General features: G+C 35.6%; 3 protein-coding genes across 5 annotated transcripts; all 3 read right to left on the bottom strand.

Annotated features, from left to right (window-relative positions):
- Positions 1-1,102: 1,102 nt before the first annotated feature.
- On the bottom strand, positions 1,103-3,065 carry LOC108267264 (cornifelin homolog). Its single transcript, XM_017471255.3, has 4 exons — positions 2,728-3,065; positions 2,330-2,443; positions 1,863-2,017; positions 1,103-1,563 (listed from the first exon to the last, which is right to left on the bottom strand). Exons 2-4 carry the CDS (start codon positions 2,430-2,432, stop codon positions 1,444-1,446), a joined length of 378 nt encoding a protein of 125 aa, XP_017326744.1. The 5' UTR covers positions 2,433-2,443; positions 2,728-3,065; the 3' UTR covers positions 1,103-1,443.
- A 5,370-nt stretch (positions 3,066-8,435) lies between these two features.
- cnfnb (cornifelin-like protein b) lies at positions 8,436-13,608 on the bottom strand. 2 transcript variants are annotated; one of them, XM_017470993.3, is made up of 4 exons: positions 12,541-12,657; positions 12,186-12,299; positions 10,603-10,757; positions 8,436-9,426 (listed from the first exon to the last, which is right to left on the bottom strand). In XM_017470993.3, exons 2-4 carry the CDS (start codon positions 12,292-12,294, stop codon positions 9,304-9,306), a joined length of 387 nt encoding a protein of 128 aa, XP_017326482.1. In that variant the 5' UTR covers positions 12,295-12,299; positions 12,541-12,657; the 3' UTR covers positions 8,436-9,303. The 2 variants fall into 2 exon arrangements, with proteins under 2 accessions (XP_017326482.1, NP_001188228.1); NM_001201299.1 differs by lacking the exon at positions 12,541-12,657 and adding an exon at positions 13,593-13,608 and having other exon boundaries at positions 9,257-9,426.
- Positions 13,609-16,474: 2,866 nt separating this feature from the next.
- On the bottom strand, positions 16,475-21,584 carry LOC108268321 (cornifelin homolog B). 2 transcript variants are annotated; one of them, XM_017473217.2, is made up of 4 exons: positions 21,539-21,584; positions 21,328-21,450; positions 21,035-21,189; positions 16,475-17,156 (listed from the first exon to the last, which is right to left on the bottom strand). In XM_017473217.2, the coding sequence occupies exons 2-4, from the start codon at positions 21,434-21,436 to the stop codon at positions 16,980-16,982; spliced, it is 441 nt and encodes a 146-aa protein (XP_017328706.1). In that variant the 5' UTR covers positions 21,437-21,450; positions 21,539-21,584; the 3' UTR covers positions 16,475-16,979. The 2 variants fall into 2 exon arrangements, with proteins under 2 accessions (XP_017328706.1, XP_017328705.1); XM_017473216.3 differs by having other exon boundaries at positions 21,328-21,571.
- Positions 21,585-22,977: the final 1,393 nt, after the last annotated feature.

The following is a 22,977-nucleotide window of genomic DNA, read 5'->3' as shown; positions in this document are numbered from 1 at the left end:
ATAAGATAAATCATTTTGTGAAACTTTTGATCACATAGATCAAGCTGAAGGGACACTGATTATATAATTGTAAGAAACACTTGTATGAAAAGTCCTGAAAATTTTCAAGGTAGAGCTGTTTGAACATTGATATAAACAATAAACAATGATTATTTAATACATTCTGGGAATATGGTGTGGTGTGAATTTTTGAGTGATGGCTAAGACGGTTGTTATTTTAAAAAGCAAATATTTCCAGGCTTATTACATTTTTAATATACTGTTTGATTTAATTGTGTTTTTTTTGTTGTTGTTATTTTCAGGAGCACTAATTTCTTACACCATTTGCAAATACAGTTTTGCAAAACAAAAATATTTGAAGTTATATAACATTTATAAACAGGGCAGTGGTACCTCAGTGGTTAAGATGTTGCACTTCAAATCCCAGCACCACTGCTGGGCCCTTGAGCAAGGCCCTTAACCCTCAACTGCTCAAATGTATAAATAAGATGAATGTAAGTTGCTCTGGATAAGGGCGTCTACCAAATGCAGTAAATGTAAATAAACCAGCCACATACTGTATAAGAAATGTGACTTGCGTATACTTTAAACACTTCATATTTTAGTACTTCACAGCAAACCATGTCAATATTGCCTTTATTTCTGCTCAAAGTATATTTTACCTTGGCTAATATATAAGAAGTAAAACACTATGGCTGTAACCTAGATGTGATGGTTAAAGCACACAACAGATGAAAATATCAGGTTAGAAGTGCATGTAACCAGTATTAACCGATACTTTCCATAGTATTGTCCCTTTGGCACAATTATACACCCGTTCCAGTTACCACATACAAGATCAACCACAACCTTGCCTCAGGGGTGAAATGAAGGAGTGCTGATATTTTTGTTGTAGATTTTTATACCATTATGTACTGGCCTTAAAGAGCTATAAATTTTCCTTTGTTGCAACTTTACCACACAGATAAAACTAGAACATTATTATCAGAAGGTATATTACAATTAGAACATATATTCTGAATGTTTTGAGCACTTATCTTCTGATAATTTATATTTTTATATTGTAAAATAGGGACAGACAAGAAGAGGAATAGTTTCTGACAATATTTTATTTATGTCTGTGTATCTGTGTACATATTTTGATACAACTTCAGCAAAGTTTTGTAGGTTTGAGAATAAGTAAATATTATACATTATAATATATCACATAATTTTAAATATAAAAGGGGCACTGAACATTTAACAGAATGCTTTTTTTTTTTTTTTTTAAGAAAGTATACGTCTTCATACATGAGCATTTTGATGGACACATATCAGACTTGAGCCACAAACAGTGAACAAACAAAAGATGCACAAAAGTGTCTCTGTTGTCATTTGCATGATTCTGACAGCATTAAAATTCATGTAATGTAGAAGGTGATGGTGATGATGATGATAACGATGTTATCTATTTCTTCGAAAGCTTGTGACAGGATGGTTACGAGCCTTCATCTCACGTCTTATTTGGCACCAGGAGCACGGGCCACAGCAGCAGGCGTACACGCAGTCATTGCATAAGGTGTCCTGGTGAACCAGCATTGCAGGGAGATGAGAAAAATTAAATATTCAAATGCAACTTTGACTGAGAATGCAACTCATTACTCCAGGGGTTCAATGAGTTTCCATTGATATATAATTTCACACATTATTTCGCATTTTGCCCACATTACTATTACACTAATAATGAGAAGTAATTGTGATTATTTAGGATTATTTGGTACTAAATCTGATCCTGAACCTCTGTAGCTAAGGAGGTAATAAATAGTTGAAAAATAAATCAAACAGTGAAATAATTGGCCGGTGAATGTCCGACGCATCTTTACCTCAATTCCATAGGTGAGTCTAGTGGACACTCTCATGGCCATGGTAATGGGTGGGATGAGTCCCCAGCACTCTAGCAGAGGTAGACACAAACACTCGCCGTGGTCCCTGGCTGTGATGCAGTTGAAGCAGGGGTAACACCAGAATGCCATGCAACCTGTACAGACACAAAGCACAGAGTTCACTATTTAGCTGCTAATTCTTTAAGAAGTTAATTTCATATACTGTATAAAGACAATGACTCCTTTCTTATTATTTAAGTATTAATCTTAAAACATATTATTTGATACTTATGTTTTTCAGTTATTTATTCAGTAACTACAGTGAAATGTATATAAATGAAAGATATGTTGTTATTAACATGAGGAGTGTAAGTCTAACGGTAAGTAAGAGGTAGTGACAAATTCAGTTTACATAGGGTACTAACGAAAAAAATTCAAAGCATAAAAGGAACAGCTGTTTCACTTACAGTCACAGACGCTGTCACACTCGCAGAGGTTGGTGGACCACTGTTCAATTTGTAGAGAGATCACGACTGGCTTGGGCTGCTCGGCGACCATACTGGTTGCCATGGTTTAATTGTCTAAAATCCAAAAGTATGATAACACTATGTTAACAGTGAATTAGTATTGGTTAATACTAATTCTAATGAATTAGTATTAGTGAATTAGTATTGGTTAATACTAATTCATCGGTCACCTGGAAAAGTTAGTTTTTTTTTATATGGTCATATAGATAAATAATCAAGCAGCTGAAAAACTAATTCTTACATTGAACTATTTAAGGCAAGTTGTAGCAAAGTCAAATAATACATTTTACATCAGCCAAGTTATAGCAGTAATATGTCATGTCAGTGTAGTATCCTACCTTAATGGTGTGTCGAGGTAGAGGAGACAGGTGAGGCAGACATAGATGAAAACAAGTGTCTGAACTCTGAGGAAAAGGTGTGTGTGGCTTTATATGACAGACACGCACGCACACACGTACACACTCACATGCATGCATACATACAGCTTCCCCTATTACAAAGTGTGTTTTCACATGATTGTCATGTAAATGCATCTCTTTTCTACTGGAGCAGGTTGGATGAGTGCATACCCTAACACTTTTATCAGCAGATGTGGAGATATGTGCATGCTTCTCACACTAACTGTAGCCGAATGTAATATACGACTCTTAAATTCTGCAAAATAAATAAATAAATCATAAAACCACCAAAATATAAGTATATATATATATATAATATATATACACACACACACACATATATATATATATATATATATATATATATATATATATATATATATATATATATATATATATATATATATATATATATGTGAACCTCACACGAGCACATGAATGATTTTTGTAAATGCCCCTGATTAAAAAAGTTTTGCTACTCTTTATTTTGGTTTGAATGATTGAGGGGAAAGTGTAATAATTATTCTGAAATAGATCTTTGAAATAATTACATTAAAATAATGGCACTGTGCATTTAAAGAGGACATTATGTTAGCTCCTTAAAATCACAGTTTAATATTTAGTTATTAATCTTATGACATATTATGCAGTCACTATCATTAATTATTCAGGAAATACAGTGAAACTAGCAGGAAAAGGGTGAAGTAGAAAATTATGGAACAACTTTATTTATTTATTTATTATTTATTTAGTTATTTATACATTTTTAACCACCACCTCACACAACCCCACAAGTACTAACTAATATTCTGGAGTACCAAAAATGTCAGTTTTGGAAAACAAGTTGAATAAATGTCATAATCGTATATTTTCTTTGTAGTGAAGGAGGCTCAACATTCTAGCTATGTAACGATTGTCATGCTGTAGATAACAGTTGTATTTGAGTTCCACCTCTGCCTCACTTCACCGAAAATCTGAGTTGTCTGCATTCGAGGAAGGTGTTAGTCACACAGTTACAACATAGTAATGTAACATTTTGTGTATATGATTATAAATGCAGAATGATACTGAGCTGTGATATGAAAATGATCATAATTCAATCTGAATTATCCTTCTTCATGAATACTAGGTGAAAAAAGTGAGATACAGTGGGGGAAATAAGTATTGAATGCCTCAAAAAAAATTTTTTAAATATATTTTTTAATATATTTCTAGTGAAGTTATTCACATGAAATTTTCACCAGACATCAGTATTAACGAAAGAAATCTGGAAATATAAAGAATTCACAACATTAAAGCCCATAAATAATGTTATGTGTAATAAAGTGGAATGACACAGGAAAAAAGCATTGAACATGCTAAGAAAAAGCAGTTCTCCAAGGCAGGGTAAGGCAACGAACCAGCTGCAATCCGTAAGTAATTATACCCCCTAGCTGTGCAAATTAATATCAGCTGGGTTAGTAAATTGAAGATCTATAAAAAGGCTTTTCATTACCAAGGTGTCACAAAAGAAACAGCTCATGATGGGTAAAAGGAAAGAGTTCTCCCAAGACCTTCGCAACCTTATTGTTATGAAACATATTGATGGAATCGGATACAGACGTATTTAAAAACTTCTGAATCTTCCAGTAAGCACCATTGGGGCCATTATCCACAAGTGGAAGCAACATCACTCCGTCATCAACTGGCCACACACAGGAGCTCCTCGCAAGATTTCTGACCAGGGAGTCAGAAGAATAGTCAGAAGAGTAGCCCAAGAGCCAAGGACCACTCGGAAAGAGCGCCAAAAACACTTGGAGGCAGCAGGTACCATCGTCACAGAGAAAACAATAGGCAATGCACTCAACTGCTCACGCTCACCCCGCAAGACTCCATTACTAAAGAAAAGGCATGTCGAAGCTTGTTTAAAGTTTGCTACAACTCATTTGGAAAAGACTATGAAATACTGGGAGAGTGTAGTCTGCTCAGACGAGAGCAAAATTGAACTTTTTGTCTGTCATATTACACACCATGTTTGGAGAAGAAATTGCACTGCACATCATCCAAAAAACACTATACCAACAGTGAAGTTTGGAGGTGGAAGCATCATGGTGTGGGGCTGTTTTTCATCACATGGTACTGGCAGACTTCATATAATTGAAGGAACGATGAATGGAGCCCTTTACTGGGAGATTCTTGAGAAGAATCTGCTGTCATCCACCAGGATGATGAAGATGAGACGTGGGTGTAGCTTCCAGCAGGACAACGATCCAAAGCAACAGCAAAGGAAACTCTCAATTGGTTTCAGAGAAAAAAAAAATTAAGGTGTTAGAATGGCCCAGTCAATCTCCTGACTTGAATCCAATTGAACAAGATTTAAAGATAATATGTTTAGAAGAATGGGCCAAAATCACACCTGAATACTGCGGCCCATTAATTTCTTCATACAAGAAGCTTCTTGAAGCTGTCATTACAAACAAAGGCTTCTCCACTAAGTATTAAATAAATTCATTTAGTGGCTCAATACTTTTTTCCTGTGTCATTCCACTTTATTACACATAACTTCATTTATGAACTTTAATGTTATAAATTCTTTATCTTTGCGGATTTCTTGAGTTAATACTGATCTCTGGTGAAAATTTCATGTGAATAGCCTCATTGCCAATATATTTACTGAAACAAATGTTGACCCATCCAATAGTTATTTCCCCCAATGTAGGTGACCAGTGAAATATAATTTCTCATTTTCCATTTAACTCTAACAACAAACACTGCATATTTAATAGGCTAAATGCTGTTTTCGATATCAGAGTCTGCATTTTTATATAAACATTTGAATATGCATTAATTTGGGTAAACTTGACAAGGAACATAATTTAAGATTAAGGTCTTAAGGTGTTAAGATCAATAAAGTTATTATTACACATTATCACAAAAGTCTTTATTAGAGATAATAGACTTGAATGTCTGTAGTGTAGGCTTTGTACTAAATAATGCCAGTCCTGGATTAAAAGATGCTTAAATAGAATAACTTAAATAGAATAACTTCACAATCACTTATTTTCCATCAATGGCATTCTCATAATTCATACAGATGTGCGGTGAGGGAGGCTCCTCCTAGTGGATATATAAAGTATGGCATGCTGAAGTAGAAACTGGGACTGTTGGTGAGAGAAAAAATATGAATCCAAGCTAGAGTTACCTTAGGCAACATTAGAATGTAAACATCTTCCTGTAGTGTTAGATCTGGTAAAAACAATACTGAAAAACTTAGAAACTGAGAACAGTCTACATTTCAGCACACTATATATAGAGTCACATTGTAAATTAGAGTACAGACAGTATTAATGTACTTTACTTTGTAAATGATGTTAATGATTTTGGGAAAAAAAAGCCGCAGCAAAATAAAGCAAGCTCTCTCTCTCTCTCTCTCTCTCTCTCTCTCTCTCTCTCTCTCTCTCTCTCTCTCTCTCTCTCACACACACACACACACACACACACACACATACACACACACCCTCCACGAAATCCTGTATGAACTTTTAAACCCATGAACATATGAATAAAATCTAGGGTTACCTTATGCAATATTAGAATACAAACACCTCCCTCTAATGCTTAGATCAGGTAAAAACAGTACTGACAATTTGTGTACGTTTCCCTTGTGCCACCAAAACAGCTCTAACCTATCGAGCCATTGACTCCACAAGACCTCTGAAGGTGTGCTGGGGTCTCTGGCACCAAGATATTAGCATCAGATCTTTTAAGTCCTGTAAGTTGCGAGGTGGGGCCTCCATGGATTGGACTTGTTTGTCCAGCATATCACACAGATGCTCGATCGGATTGAGATCTGGGGAATTTGGAGGCCAAGTCAACACCTTGAACTCTTTGCCATGTTCCTCAAACCATTCCTGAGCATTTTTTGCAGTGTGGCAGGGCACATTATCCTGCTGAAAAAGGCCACAGCCATTAGGGAATACTGTTACCATGAAGGGGTGAACTTGGTCTACAGCAATGTTTAGGTAGGTGGTACATGTCAAAGTAACATCCACATGAACACCAGGACCCAAGGTTTCCCAGCAGAACATTGCCCAGAGTATCACACTACCTCCACCGGTTTGCCTTCTTCCCATAGTGCATCCTGGTGCCATCTCTTCCAACAGGTAAGCAACGCACATGCACCTCTCCATCCACATGATGTAAAAGAAAATGTGATTCATCAGACTGGGCCATCTTCTTCCATTGCTCCATGGTCCATTTCTGATGCCCACATGCCCATTGTAGATGCTTTTGGCTGTGGACCGGGGTCAGCAATGGGCACTCTGACCGGTCTGTGGCTATGCAGCCCCATACACAGCAAGCTGTTATGCAGTGTGTGTTCTGACACCTTTATATCATAACCAGCTTTAGCTTTTACAGCAATTTGTTATACAGTAGCTCTTCTGTGATTAACTCATTACAATGGCATGTGTCAAGGGGTGGTATATATTAGGTAGCAAGTGAACAGTCAGTTCTCAAAGTTGATGTTTTGGAATCAGGAAAAATGGGCAAGCGTAAGAATCTGAGTCACTTTGTCAAATGAAAATTGTGATGGCTAGCGACTGGGTCAGAGCATCTACAAAACAGCAGGTCTTGTGGGGTGTTCCTGGTATGCAGTGGTTAATACCTACCAAAAGTGGCCCATACAAGGACAACTGGTAAATAAAACGTGAGATTACAAGGAACCCATTAGCCTTCAGTGGCACCATATTTCAAAACTGCAATCTTCCAGAAGTATCCAAGATGTCAAGTGCTCAAAGACATGGCTAAGGTAAGGAAGGCTGAAACACAAACACCACTGAATAAGACTCAAAGACTCACAAGCTGAAGTGTCATGACAGGGATTGACTCTAGATGGACCAGATAAGTGGGCCCATGGGTGGATCACTAATGGGCACAGAGTACCAGCGTGAGTGAAGCAAAAAGTGGCGGTCTTGTTACTGATGAGCTAATTTACATTTACATTTATGGCATTTGGCAGACACCCTTATCCAGACCGACTTACATTTATCTCATTTATACAACTGAGCAGTTGAGGGTTAAGGTGGCTATTTTCATCACTGAATATTTTTGAATGGCCAAACTAGTTTTTTTTTTTGATAATCGTTATATGTTATTTTATGTTATTTATTTATTAAATAATACTTTAAGACTGAGGAATAAACAAGTAAGTGAAAATAAAGATTTGATATTTAGTTGCCTAGTAATTGTACACAATAAAACTTGCCTAATAATTTCCGCTGAGAAAGACAATTTTTTTCTTTGTTAATCATTCTATTTCGATGTGAAATCAACATTTAGGATCAACTAAGATCATTAAATTTTCTCACCAATAAAATTAAGCTGAGAAATACCATTTGCCAAATAATAATAATTGTGCACACAATGTAGATTCATTACCACATTGTAAATTATTGTACAGACAGTATTATTGTACTTTACTTTGTAAATGATGTCATTTGTAACAGGGAGTATTCATTAATGATCATGATGTTGAGGCTTCACCTTGCTTGAGAATGAATAAATTTGACTGATTACATGCTTTCATCTCTTTATTTGGATAAACATGACAATGAATATGATTAAGATTAAAGTCTTAAGTAGTTAAGATCAATAAAGTTACTATTACATGTTATCACACAACTCTTTATTAGAGAAAACAGACATAGGTGTCTGTACTGTAAACTTTGTGCTTAATAATGCCAGTACTGGAGGAAAAGTTGCTTAAATAGAGTAATTTCATGATCACTTGTTTTTCCATCACTGACATCATAATTTAAACAGATGTGTGGTGAAGGAGGCTCCTCTTAGTGCATATATAACTGGGACTGTTGTTGAGAAAAAAACTACAGCTATCAAGTCAGACAGTTTTCTCCTATAGTATGCTTCTGTGTAATGCTATGGTATTCTTTCATGAGAAAATTCAATATATAAACTAAAAGGAACTGAACATTTTGTGTATATGTGCATGGGTTCAGAATTAAACTGAATATTGATATAGAAATGTTCAAAGGAGACTGTTTCATTTGAATTGTCTGATGTGTCTTCTAAATGAATAGTTGGATAAGGTCAGCTATTTTGTAAACCATTTTACATGTAATAAAAAAACACTTATCTTATAGCCTATGCTTCTCTTATATACTGTATACTCAATAAATTTGAATCTGAATTTTTATCATCCATTTTATTAGGGAAACACATAACATGAGATATGATAACGATTAAAGATTGTAGCCTAGTAGTACAGTCAGTGGTATTATTTAAGATGAGATAATACTTTATTAATCCCCAGATGGAGTAATTAGAGAAATTAGAAATTATTAATGACTAACTCTAACCCAGAAACTAAGAAAAACAAACTACCTTTCAACATGCAGTATATAGAGTCATTTCCACATTGAAAATTATTGTACAGGCAGGCAGTATTATTGCACTTTCCTGTCTAAATGGCGTCATTGAAAACATGGAGTATTTATTAACGATCATGAAGTTGAGTCTTCATCTTGTGTGAGAATTAATTAATGTGACTGAATGATTACGTGCCTTCATCTCTCGGGACATCTGGCACCAAACGCAGGTAAGGCAGAAGAATGAATATATGCAGTCATTGCATATAGATCCCTGATGGAGAAAGAGATATAGACAAAGACAGAGAAAAATTGAGAGACTCATAAATAACATACAAAGTAGTTTAGAAATTATAAATGCATACTGAGCCTGGACATAAGAGAGTGCCACTTTTTGATTTACAGCATACAACCCTAGGCTGAGATACTGTATGCCTTTTCAGCCTTACAGGTGTGAGCTATTAGAATTCTAAACATCACCATGATATAGTCTAGGGATAAATGGCGCACTTATGTAGTGCTTTTATCCAAATCACTTTACACTGGTTCTCATTCACCCATTCCAATGGTAGCAGAGCTGCCATGCAAAGCACTAACTTGCCATCAGGAGCAACTTGGGGTTCAGTGTCTTGCACAAGGACACTTTGTCATGTGGAGTCATGTGGGCCGGGAATCGAACCGCCAACCAAACAATTAATGGACAAGCCACTCTACCAACTGAGCCACAGCCGCCCCAGATAATTGTTAATATAAAGTAATCATTAATATATAAAATGAAAACCCTTAAATATAGACAATTTTTAGACAAAAGTGGACACAAGTGTATTTATGAGTATTTATGCACTACTGCCCCCTGTGTACTCACCCCATTGTTTCCCCATTATCCCCTCTCTGTATACTTCTCATACCTACTACACTTTATTTTTATCTTGGACTCTGAATGAAACGCTATTTCATCTCACTATGTACTGCACACTGTGTATGGCTGTGAAGACAATAAAGGTCTACTTGACTTGACTTGATTTCCCCCATGTACCCAGTAAAGAGGATTTCTCCAAGGATCACAGATGGAGATTTGCAAAAGATCATGGTTAGTCTCCAAACCTACAATGAAACACAATCTCCAGCCCTTAAAAATATTTGGAAAGTGTGCCAAAATAAAGCCTTTTCTTTCATCTAACCACAAACCTAAATGACTGGAGTTTGCTAGATGCTTTGACTGGATCTGGGTTCTACAGTCAGATGAGACAAAAATAGAGCAGTTTACCAGAACCTGATTTAAAATGAGGGATGACTGGTGGATAAGACCATAAACTCCTAACAAGGTTAAACAGTGTGTGCAATTATAGGTCAAGTATTTTTTTTATTTTTAAATTTTTTTTTACTACATTTGGTTGTCTCCATCTAGCATTTACTGAATGACTCCCCCTCTCCATTATTGTGTCCTAACCTCAATGCCATAGCGCTGGCGCATTGATGCCCTCATGGCCAGGGTTATTGGGGGAATCAAGCCATAACCATCCAGCATCGGTAAACACAAACACTCGCCAAACTTCCTTGACGTACTGCAGGCGAAGCAGGGGAAACACCAGAATGAGAAACAACCTGTGAACACAAAGAGAAATATAAGGAAATTCAGTTATGACCAATGTGGGTCTGCTCAAATCGTTTGGAGGTGTATAGAGGCTAGTGTTGCACATTATATCATCAGTATGCAATAATAAGGTTATACTATTATATTATCTATAATAAGATAATAAGAATAACTGTCGGAATAAACATAATGCCTACTGAGACATTTACTTAACCTATGGAATATTATGAACATAATTAATGGGTTCCTAAAAAAACAGGTTTACCCTGTTCTCAGGGCAGTGAAGGTTCACAAAGTTGATAATATGGCAAATATTCTGGTCATAAAGGGCATTTAATGTGTGCCTGGTGAAGCAGTGGAAGCTAATACAGCTAGAAACCCTGTTGAAAAGTCCAGCTTGGTCTGACCTAACACATGCTGAGCTGCTGGTAGACTGTACGACTATATTTGCACCTTATTTCTTGAATACGTTGATCAATAACTATGTGAGTTTTTCTAATTACCTTGCTGTTGTGTAATTTTCTTAAAAACAACATGTCTACAGTGAAACTCTGTTTCCTTTGGACCAGTTTGACCAGCTCCAAATGTTTTTTGGCAGCTGGTAGCTAGCATGACTAAGCTGGAATTTGTAGCTTAGCATTTCACAAAACTGCTATTCTAATCATGCTTGCTTCAAACAATGTCATGTTGTTACATATTGTGTAGACATGCCCATGTGGTTTGTGACACTATAGAAGTACATAGGACACCACACAGATAAACACAGTAGCAGAAGCCAGTTTAAAGCTGGAAACTCTTTACTTTCTCTGCACATGTTCTGTAGGTGGTATGTCCATATGTCCATATATGTTAAAATATGATCTAATCATTGGTATCTAAGATAGATAGATAGATAGATAGATAGGTCTTGTTTTCATCACACTCATTAAGCTCACTTGAGTATTAACCTGCTTTATTTTGAAAGAAATGACTTTTTCATTTGTTTCTGAACAGTGTCACCACCCTTCCTGACATTGTTTGGCAGTCACAGCTAATCTTCACTCACAGCTTTCAGAGCTGAATCAGAGGTTTTCAGACTTTAGCACTGTTGTAGGACTGAATGTGTGAACTGTCCTCTTTCTTATACATAAGCTCACAGAAAACAAATCCAGTTATGTATGTAGTTGGATTGGCTAGTGTCACTTTGAATGATAGGGGAGAAAGAGAGGAAGGTCATTCATCACAAAGTTGTGTATAAAAGGAGTTTGTCTGTAGTATGTGCTCAGATTACAAAGAATAAAAAAATGCAGAAACTATTTCCTGCACCTGTGTCCTTCAGATGTCATGCATGACTGTCTAGTTCTCAGGTGTCTAGTCATGTATGACTGGGTTTTTATTTATTTATTTATTTTTTAAAATACATCATTATAATGTAAATAAAAACATTTATGCAGACTCACACTCTGCAACATTTTCACAGCAGTCAAAGATTCCTGAGCTCCATTGATTGGAGTATGATGTGTTCGCCATCATGACAGGCTGAGGTTGCTGCACGACCATCTTCGCCATGATGCCTGCAGACATATGCACATAGACAGTGATAATTGAATCATGAAGTTTTTCTGCAATAAAACTAAAATAAAATAATGAAACTATTTTGGCCATGTCAATCATTTTCCAAGTTTCTGGATAAAGTGCCTCTATAACATGTTAACTCTTAAACCATACTAATAAAAATGGTGGAATCAGTATTAACTTCACTGTTTTTATTCCACTCACAACCACTGCATTATCTGAAAGTTATCTGAAAGCAACCTTGAAGAAACCTTTAAGCCCTGGCCACTCTGCACAATCACAATGTCATATATCCCTGAAAAACATTGGGTTAAGTTATGTGTCATCATGAAACACATCCATTTCTTTAAAAAACAAACAAACTGTACATCATACTCAAAAATCGCAGTTTCTAGATTTTATACTGTATATGCTCTTTTTATACAGTGCATGCTATTATCTTGATTAAATCATAAATAATTGACATTCCAACAAATGCTTCTGTAAATGTTTTTTTTATTTTTTGGATTTATTAACTAAACAAATGAATGCATATTTAATTTGATGAAGCTCATTGCAGACTACATGTAGTTTTGAAAGTAATTTTTGAAAAAGTTGCAGTTAACCAAATAGAGTATTTTTGTGAATTTTTTAACAAAATATCAACAAAAGGTTAAACAATAAAGGCAAATTTTCACAGCCTTCTTGGCTCATATTTACCAAGGGTGTCAATATTAGTGGAGGGCACTGTATCTGTGAGGTCAAGTCAATAAACTATGAATAATTTAATAATGCTAAATTAATGCTAAATTATATATATATATATATATATATATATATATATATATATATATATATATATATTTTTATATATATATATATATATATATATATATATATATATATATATATATATATATATATATATATATATATATATATGAATTGACAAATTTTCACAGCCTTCATATTTACCAAAGGTACCAGTATTTGTGGAGGGCACTGAATATGCAACTTATAACTACATTATTATTAACTAATATTTCTGAAAGTCACCGCTTCCTCTATTAAAAAGCAAGATGAAAAGAATCACTGGTGGGTAAAAAGAAAACAATTTATTGCTATGTGTAAATCAAAGAATGTTATTTCATATGCTATTATATGGAAACAAAAGGTTAAACCTCAAACCGTTAAGCATTTGTCAGTTGCGCTCTAAGTGAATTCTTAAACTTTAACTATTCAAAGAAGTGTATACTTTTCTAAGAGGAAACTGATTATGAGTAAATACGCATGTAGCTGATGTAGCTACTTACCTGTGCGAAGTTCTGCAGAGTAAAGTTGTGAGACTGAGAAACTGACTGCTCTTTGAGATTTGAGAGTGATTATAAATAAGGGTTACATTCACACCTTCAGGTTTGTGCTACTGGTCTAGCTAGTCAGACAAGTGTCTTATCTAAATGTCATGCATAGCGTAAAGTTGCAAAAAACCTCCCTCTTTATTCATTAATTAGTAGACGGCACGCTTGATGAAAAAATATTTGGAAAAAATTCTGGTTTGGCCTGAGTTTAATTTAAGCATACATTTACAGCATGTGCTAATTAGGGTTCATACAAATTCTTGAAAATTAATTTTCAGAAAATCTGAGAAGATTTTAAGCACATATATTTTTTTTTTTTACACAAATTACTGTGTAAAGTCCCTGACTAAAAACCTTTTATTTATTTTATTTATTTATATTATTGACTTTAGAACTTTTATAATACACAGGACCCATAACAAGCCAGCTCTTACTATCTAAACCATGTTGTTATGAATATGTGTATAGAACAAGCAGGTTAATCCAGTTTCGGTGCGCCTGTGCCCAGTGTAGCCTGACTGACAGGAGTGAAACCTGAAGTGGTTTTCTGCTGTTGTAGTCTATCAATGGATGTTCATTTTTTTTCTTTTGCACCATTTTGTGTAAACTCTAGAGATGTGGAAATTTGCCACATCTATAGTAAAAATAGTAAATCAGCAGTTTCTGAAATACTCAAACCAGCCCCATCTAGCACCAACAACCATGCCACAGTCACTGAGATCACGTTTTCCCCCATTCTGATGTTTGATGAGAACTTTAACTGAAACACTTAACCTGTAGCTGCATGATTTTATGCATTGTGCACAAGATTGACTGATTGGTTAATTGCATTAATATGTAGATGAGTGTATGTTGAATTATCACATTTGATTAGTCAGAAGCCGTTGATTAACTTTCTATAACATCAGCTCTGACAATAGTCCTGGCTCTAAGTCAAATCATGAGTTTATATTGATACGTTCTAATACAGTACATTATTGTTTCTATAGTAATAGTTCATTCCACTTGTATGGTGAACATTCCATATAATTTGAGCCTAACAATGATCAGATTTTTAAAAACTTGTTATTTAACCTTGCTCTGGTTAAGCTTCATGTAAGGTCAAATGCTTCAGTCAGTGTCAGAGCTTTGAGATAAAGCTGTTTAAGTTTTCAAACAGTGGGAAGGTCTTCTGGCATGCAAAACATTTTTTCCACGGTCCCCTTCTTCCCCCAAGAAGAGAAGTTTACTTTGGTGTGTTGAAGTGCGACACCCTTTCTATTCTGATGAACCGGACAGACCAGTCAACAGAGTCATCAGCTTCATCAGCTTGTTAATCTTAATGAATAATATTTCAGAGCGTGCTGTGGTTTACTGTTATGAATGAGGTGTGTGTGTCCTACACAAGGTGAGTGTTAGACAGACGGACCAGTGGCACACGCCATATTTTAGATAAGCGTGAGGAAGACTGGGCATTGGACAGTGCAGCTGCTCTTCTCTTAATCTCTCTGGAGATCTGACACCAGGACAAATGATAACAAAAGTAGATGTAGAAACAATCACTATAAAGCCTGACCAGAAAACCAGCTCTTACTATTTATACCACATTGTTATGAATATGTGTATAGAACAAGCAGGTTAACCCAGTTTCGGTTCGCTTGTGCCGAATATAGTCTCAGACGTCTGTGACTGACAGGAGTGAAACCTGAAGTGGTCTTCTGCTGTTGTAGTCCATCTCCTTTCAGGTTAAGCGTGTTCTGGGAGTTCTGAGCTGCTTTTCTGTTTATCCTGGGTTTAAAGAGTGTTTATTTGAGTTAATGTGAACTTAATTTCAGCTCAAATGATTCAGGCCATTCTCCTGTGACCTCTCTCATCAATAAGGTGTTTCCATTTGCAGAACTACGCCTCAGTGGATGTTACTTTTTTTTTTCTTTTGCACCATTCTGTGTAAACTCTAGAAATGTGAAAATTCCAGGAAATCAGCAGTTTCTGAAATGTTCAAACCAGCCCCATCTGGCACCAACAACCATGCCACAGTCAATGAGATCACGTTTTCCCCCATTCTGATGTTTGATGAGAACTTTAACTGAAACACTTAACCTGTAGCTGCATGATTTTATGCATTGTGCACATGATTGACTGATTGGTTAATTGCATTATTATGTAGATGTACAGGTATTCCTAATAAAGTAAACAATGAGTGCATGTTGAATTATTGAATTTGATTAGTCAGTAGCTGCTGATTAACTTTCTATAACATCAGCTCTAACAGTAGTCCTGGGTCTAAGTCAAATCATGAGTTTATATTGATGCTCTCGTTCTAATACAGTACATTATTGTTTCTATAGTAATAGTTCATTCCACTTGTATAGTGGATATTCCATATAATTTGAGCCTAACAGTTAACAGATTTTTAAAAAGTTGTTATTTAACCTTGCTCTGGTTAAGCTTCATGTAAGGTCAAACGCTTCAGTCAGTGTCAGAGGTTTGAGATAAAGCTGTTTAAGTTTCCCAACATGGGGAAGATCTTCAGGACAGAGAAGTTTGTGCTTTTCAATTTTTGTTATAAGGTGTAGTTATCTTTGTATTAGCTCCAAGAAACAGAGAAAAGAGAGAGAGGCTGGTATAATTAAAGTCATAACGGGAGCTTGTTTCGCAAATGTTTCACAACATTAAATATAATTATAAACAGATAAAACATTTGGTGTACTGTATGTTGTGTTTCCAATAAAGAAAAAATTAACAAGTAACCTTGTGAAGTTCAATAAGCAGTACTTAAAGTATGTATCAGAAAATGCTTAAGGGATATTTATGGAATAACTTCATAAATCTGTTTTGTATTTTTAAAAGCCTTTAAGTCATGTTACTGCAATTTATTTTTAATTCCCATCTGGATTTCTGCCAACAAACAAAACTGTTCAAGTATTCATACAGATACAACAGATACACAACAGAAACAAAGGAAGAATAAATGGAGCATAAGTAATAATGAATAACTCAAATAAAATGGAAACAAAAATTGTCAAAGATATTACACATACATACATAAATGTGCATAAACACACCAAAGGTTAACATTGCACATTCACAACTTTGGCATACATTAACAGACAGCATTCTTCAGAATTCAGTAGGGGAGAGTTCAGGACTAGTTTTTATAAGGATAAATTGTGGAATGCAAAAAAATTTTTTTCTGAAAAGAATTTTCCTTTGTGTGTTGAAGTGCCACACCCTTTCTATTCAGATGAACCGGACAGACCAGTCAACAGAGTCATCAGCTTTGTCAGCTTCTCAATCTTAATGAATAATCTTTCAGAGCGTGCTGTGGTTTACTGTTATGAATGAGGTGTGTGTGCTTGTGTCCTACACAAGGTGAGCATTAGACAGACGGACCAGTGGCACACGCCATCTTTTAGAAGAGTGTGAGGAAGACTGGGCATTGGACAGTGCAGCTGCTCTTCTCTTAATCTCTCTGGAGATCTGACACCAGGACAGAGGATAACAACAGCAGCCATAGAAACAATCACTATAGAGACTGCCCTGAAAGAGACAGGAAGAGTCAGAGTAAGAGAGAGAAGAAGAAGTGGAGAGAGAAGAAGAGGGAGTGGGAGTGGGAGTGGGAGGATAAAGACAAGTAAGGGCAAATGTGGGAGCTCAGTGATGGTAATTGTGGCTTTTTACAGGTAGTATCTACTGTTTCCTAGTATTAAAACAGTGTTTATATACTTTATGCCTGACAGTCAGAAGGTTTTTATTAATTTTCTATAACAGCAGCGGTGACAATAATGTTGGCTGTAATTCCAATCACAGATTCACATTAAAGCTCTCATTCTAATATTCATCGCTTCCTTAATAACAGCTCATTCACAACAACTTGTGGAATCATGTACTTGTATGGCGGTAAATATATATATATATATATATATATATATATATATATATATATATATATATATATATATATATATATATATATATATTCTAATGTTTTTTTTTCTTCACATTTAAGTAGTAGACTAGTAGTAGACTAGTAGTCTCTGGTGTCAGTGCTTTTTAACAGTCGGCAAGTTTTCCTCCATGGGAAATTCTTCAGGAAAGAGGACAAGATTTCATTGCATTATTAACTTAATTGTTAAGAGAGATAAAAAACAAGACATGATAAGGGATGATGGTTTGTAGCTGCTACTATGTAAATTATAACAGGAATTAACTTGCCTCACAGATGTTCCACAACATGTAAATGTAACTATAAATGGTTCAAACGCACGGTGTGCTGTTCTTTAATAACTTACAATTTATTGGCTAATCATTGTGGCACAAGAGGAAGGGTAATTAAATAATTACCATGATTTATTGTAGATGCTGTAAATGTTTAACACAAAAATGTACACAAAGTCTCTAAAGAAACAGGACATTTTGGATAAAAGTCCATCATTAGCTGTGCAAGCAAAGTGCTCCTGATGAGATGAAACAAGTAGATACTCAAAATGCTTCATTATGTTGTCCAAACATATCATCACATCCATTCCATGGGGCTCCAAAATTTTGAGAGTGTAGTTGAGCTCTTTCTGCTTATGCTTCCTTAATTCATTCCTCCCATAACAACCAATAGCAATGTAAACAGTGATGTCATTAATGTTATGGAATGAAGAAATCCTTCATTCTGACCTTCAGTCCTACTATTAGTATCCTGTATACAGGTTAACTTCATTCTCTTTATTCTCAGCTATCAAGAAATGGATTTGCAATGAGAATGATAAACTTCCTGTAGGAAAATTATCCTGTGTTGGGAACACTGGGAGTGAGGCGGGAATACACAATGGCGATTTACTTCAGAAAAGTAAAACAATGGCTCACTATATTTATGACTAAGGATTTCCTAAAAAAGTTATAAAGCTCATGACATGACCTGTATTACCAACATTGGGCCTCATTTATCAAGCTGGATACGAATGGATGTATGTGGAAATCACTCATTTGAGTGTTTACAAAAAAAATAATAAAGTGTGGTGGTCGTCAAAATCCCATAAATTCAGAAACATATTTGTATATTTATCCAACCCAAATCCATTTTGAGTCAAATAAGTTTAAGTTGTTTAATTAAGATGGGCTGGTCTGTTCAGATGGTAGCTGTAAGCCAGTATTTAGAGACCAGTATGATTTTTTTTTCAGCGTATTACAGCAGGCTTAGAAGATGGTTCTGTTTGCTATGGCGTCTGCTCAATTTTATAAAGCTGTGTCATGGTTAGGCCTGCACAGTTATTACAGAAACTCTGTTAATTAGCAGTAGTGTTTTTTTTCTTTCTTTCTGTCAAACCACTTTATTTTGTCATCACTTTTTTGTCATATTGTGCTGGATGGACACCGAATTCACCTCCAAAATTTCTCTCCATATTTTGGATACACTGCTAAGCAATATATTGAAGTAATTCAAAAGTAATTCAACTTCTCCCTCCTCTTTTTTTCCCCGTTTAGTAGCCATTTTGCGCTTTCCACACTGTGAACGTGGCCTATTATGGAGTTTAGCGGGTGTCACCAAATGCAAATCTTCTGTGCTGTGTACATGCCTGGTAATTTACGGGTGATGGCCATTTCTAAACTTACACATGCATTTATGAAAAAGAAATCAGCATTCATGTAATTTTTGTAAATCCAAAGTGGATTTTTAGCTTGGTTTGATTTACACAAACATTTACATTACTCAAACATTGAAGAATGATGCCCATTGAGACATCAGATGCACTGAACTCTACACAATACACTTCTGGGTCAGAGAGAATTCATCTGGAGCAAATGTAACATCCTACTAATAAAACAGTGGCTGAAAATATTCTTCAAATCTTAAAAAGCATACATTGCCTTGATCTGATCATGTCTGGAGTTTTAAGGAATTTTGATAAAACTCCTACTGCTTTTTGTTGGTTATTTATCCTTTTTTTCCTTCATCCTGGTCAGGATCATGGTGAATCTGGAACCTATCTTGGAAACTAAGAACGTGAGGTGGGAATACACCATGGATGAGCCTCCAATCCATTGTAGGACATCAAGGACACACACGTTCACACACTCTTTCACACATAGTGGCAGTTTAGTGTAGCCAATCCACACACTGGTATGTTTTTAGGAGGTTGGAGGAAAACTGAAAACCTATGGAGAACATGCACAGAAACTCCACACTGACAGTAACCCAAGCTTGTCGAACTGGTGATACTGCGAGCTGCCAACGCTACCTGTCTTTGCTCTTTTCAGACCATTTTTCTTGATTTGGGTTTAGATTTACTTTAGATTGCTGTCTGGCAGTATACATCCATATGCTGAAGAAATCAACACACTCTGCAATCCAACACAGTATTTAAATGAGCAATCTGGTCATTGCAAAAACGTCTCGGCAAATTATTTATCCTTGCACTTAATATAATTGACATACACTTAAGTAACGTGATCATATGAAACTGATGATGTACACGAGTCATTCATTAATGAGGTTTCTTTTCAAGTACATGACACATGCACCTCTACAGTTCCTTAAAACCCACTAATTAACCTGCAAAAGAAGAAGGGTGTGTCAAAAGTTGGTTTAGCCCCATTTAGAAAGGTGTAGAGTTAAATGAAGTCTGTAGGGGGCAGGTTTTCTCTTTCTGTTTATGTTTGTAGATGTGCACGTATGTGTGGTAGGCTATACAGGTGCCAAATAGCATGTTGCGTTATCTCTAATAACAACTTTAATCTGGAAAAAAAGTATGTCAACTGAATAATTGAATTAAAGCTTAAAGTCGCACTATGAATGTCCTATGATTGTAAACTCGTTCAGTGTCTTACAGTTCTAGATTTTGCATTAAACTTGTAGTCAATTACAAATTATTTAATCCAACCTTTATCCATTTTTTTAAAAATATCCATTTTTCCCAGTAAACGTAAATATACAGCATACGTTTGAGGTGAACCATACAGAGTTCTCTGAGGGAGTGTGTCTGTAAACCACGGCAGGGTTTTTTTTTTTGTGTGTGGGTGTGTGTGTGCAAGTGTGGGTAATTTGGCCCTTGGCTGACTTCATCATCTAACCCCCATTGACACCCTACACTCACAGTGTTGCTGAATGCTGGGAAGTTTGAGGTTACAGGTACGTGAAATGCTCTTATCAGTCCTTAGTCTCTAACTGTCAACAATACATAGTTCCCACTAGATGAAAAACCAAGATGAAGATGTTTATCTTAATGTGTTTTACAAATGGTATGAAGCGCAAGAGTTTAGAAAATGACCTGGCCTCTTGAATAAGTGTGTATGCACCTTCTGGTATGTATTTTCCTGGTGAGCATAAGTATGTACAGTATGTAGATGTATGTTTACCTTAACAGTAATGTATATCAATTAGTGTGTGTGTGTGTGTGTGTGTGTGTGTGTGTGTGTGTGTGTGTTACCTCTATGCCGTAGCGTTCTCTTACTGCAGCACGCATAGCCAGGGACGCTGGAGGAACACAGCTGACACAATCCAGCAGAGGCAAACACACACATCCTCCTGCAGCTCTGCTCGTCTTACATGCAAACACAGGCAAACACCAGAGAGCAAAACAACCTACACATATACACAAAATCATGCACACAACCACCCACACATAGTTATGAGCACATCATAAGTGTAGCTGAATTTGTGAAGGTTTCTCAAGTTATATCAATACTGTATAAGGCATCCCAGAAGAGGAAGAGTACTCACAGTCACCCATGTCCCCCCAACATTCACACAGTCCTGTGCTCCACTGACCATCAGAAACTGGACCAGGCTGAGACCGTACAACTGTCAACTCTACAGGGAGTCTTTCCATGTTCAAATCTAGTTCTGAAGCACAAATATTCTGCTTCAAATGTCCCAAATTACAGTACTCATTATACACAATGCGACAATATACCATAAGAATGAAACAGACCTTTTTAGTAGAACCTTCTTCTTTCTCACAATAGAGAGTGTGATCATGTGATCTATGTATACTATAAACAGTAATCAGATAACTGGGATGATTTGTCAGCTCAGGGTTTAAGCTACTTACTGAGCAGGTTTTTTTTTTTTTAAATTTTTTTTTTATTATCATTATTATTATTATTATTATTATTATAATTATTATTATTATTATTATTATTATTTTTTTTTTTTACATGTATTAGGGAAACAACAGACATTTACACCAAAGGTAATACATATATCTATGAAACATAGCAACTAACTGTACTCAGATGAAACCTGACTATTAAGACAGTAGTTCTCAAACTGGGAGTCCACTAGGGGCGCCAAGGGGCCAAAAGTAATTTTTGTTTTTGACAAATTTATTAAACCTTACTTCTGCCAAATGTTAAAAAGTGGTACGTGTGTAAAAGTAGTTAGTATTAAACATGATTAAAATGGAATATTTTCCAGCCAATCACAATTCACGGCCATTCTGCCCACTTAACAAGTTTACAGTGATGTCATCAGAACAGTGTAATGCCTCTCTGGACAGCGATAGCTTTTGATTGCCGGTTTAAGAGAAAATTATTACATTACACAGACTAGTTAACAACATTCATATTAACTTCTCCATTTCCCCATAGCACAGTGGAAGGAAAAATGGACTTGGTGAAATTTTTTTTGTTCCAGTAACACTGGCAATGAAACAGACAGGAAAAGAAGTCAGACTGAATTCTGATCACTTAAACCTTTTACAATATGTACATCCGGCATGGTTTTGACTGAGAGGTTTCTTTATTTATTCTCTTTCCATTACCATATTATGATTTGCATAACTTCCTGGACTGAGTGTAAAGATGATGCCAGTTATGAGTAGCCTGTTATGTGATTATGATGATTAAGATATTTACTGTAACAACATAAGGGAGAGATGAACCTGAGCTGTTTGAATTCACATCACACTAGATCACTACACACTTTTCCAGAAGATATTGTAATTCCTTATAACAGTCACTTTGCAAAACTATCACAGTCATATTAATGATTAGGTCTGAAAAGGAGCTATAAACTTTCCCTTATCATGTATTGCTATACTCTGCTAAGTCCACTTCTAATGCTTGTATAGATTTATGTACCAAAATATTCCAGTTATAATTAAAATTTTATTCCTTAAAAATAGCTGGTTTTTGTTACTATGCCTTGAAAAATGATAAGTGGCCAGTGTTTTTATTGGCTGACTTTCATTCTGTATTTCCATTCTTTTTTTCAGAGAAGTTGTAAGGATTTTTGATAACTAAAAGTTAAATGTCTGTAAATTTTAGTTTATTTTATGGGTAACACTTTACGATAACAGTACATGAATAATTGTGCACTAACTATGAACTATTGATGAGTTAAGGCATGTACTAATCATGAACTAATGAA

The sequence above is a fragment of the Ictalurus punctatus genome, chromosome 7 (genome assembly GCF_001660625.3).
Source record: "Ictalurus punctatus breed USDA103 chromosome 7, Coco_2.0, whole genome shotgun sequence".
NCBI lineage: Eukaryota > Metazoa > Chordata > Actinopteri > Siluriformes > Ictaluridae > Ictalurus > Ictalurus punctatus.
Note: the sequence above shows the minus strand (reverse complement) of the source record. Positions and strands in the feature narration are given on the sequence as shown.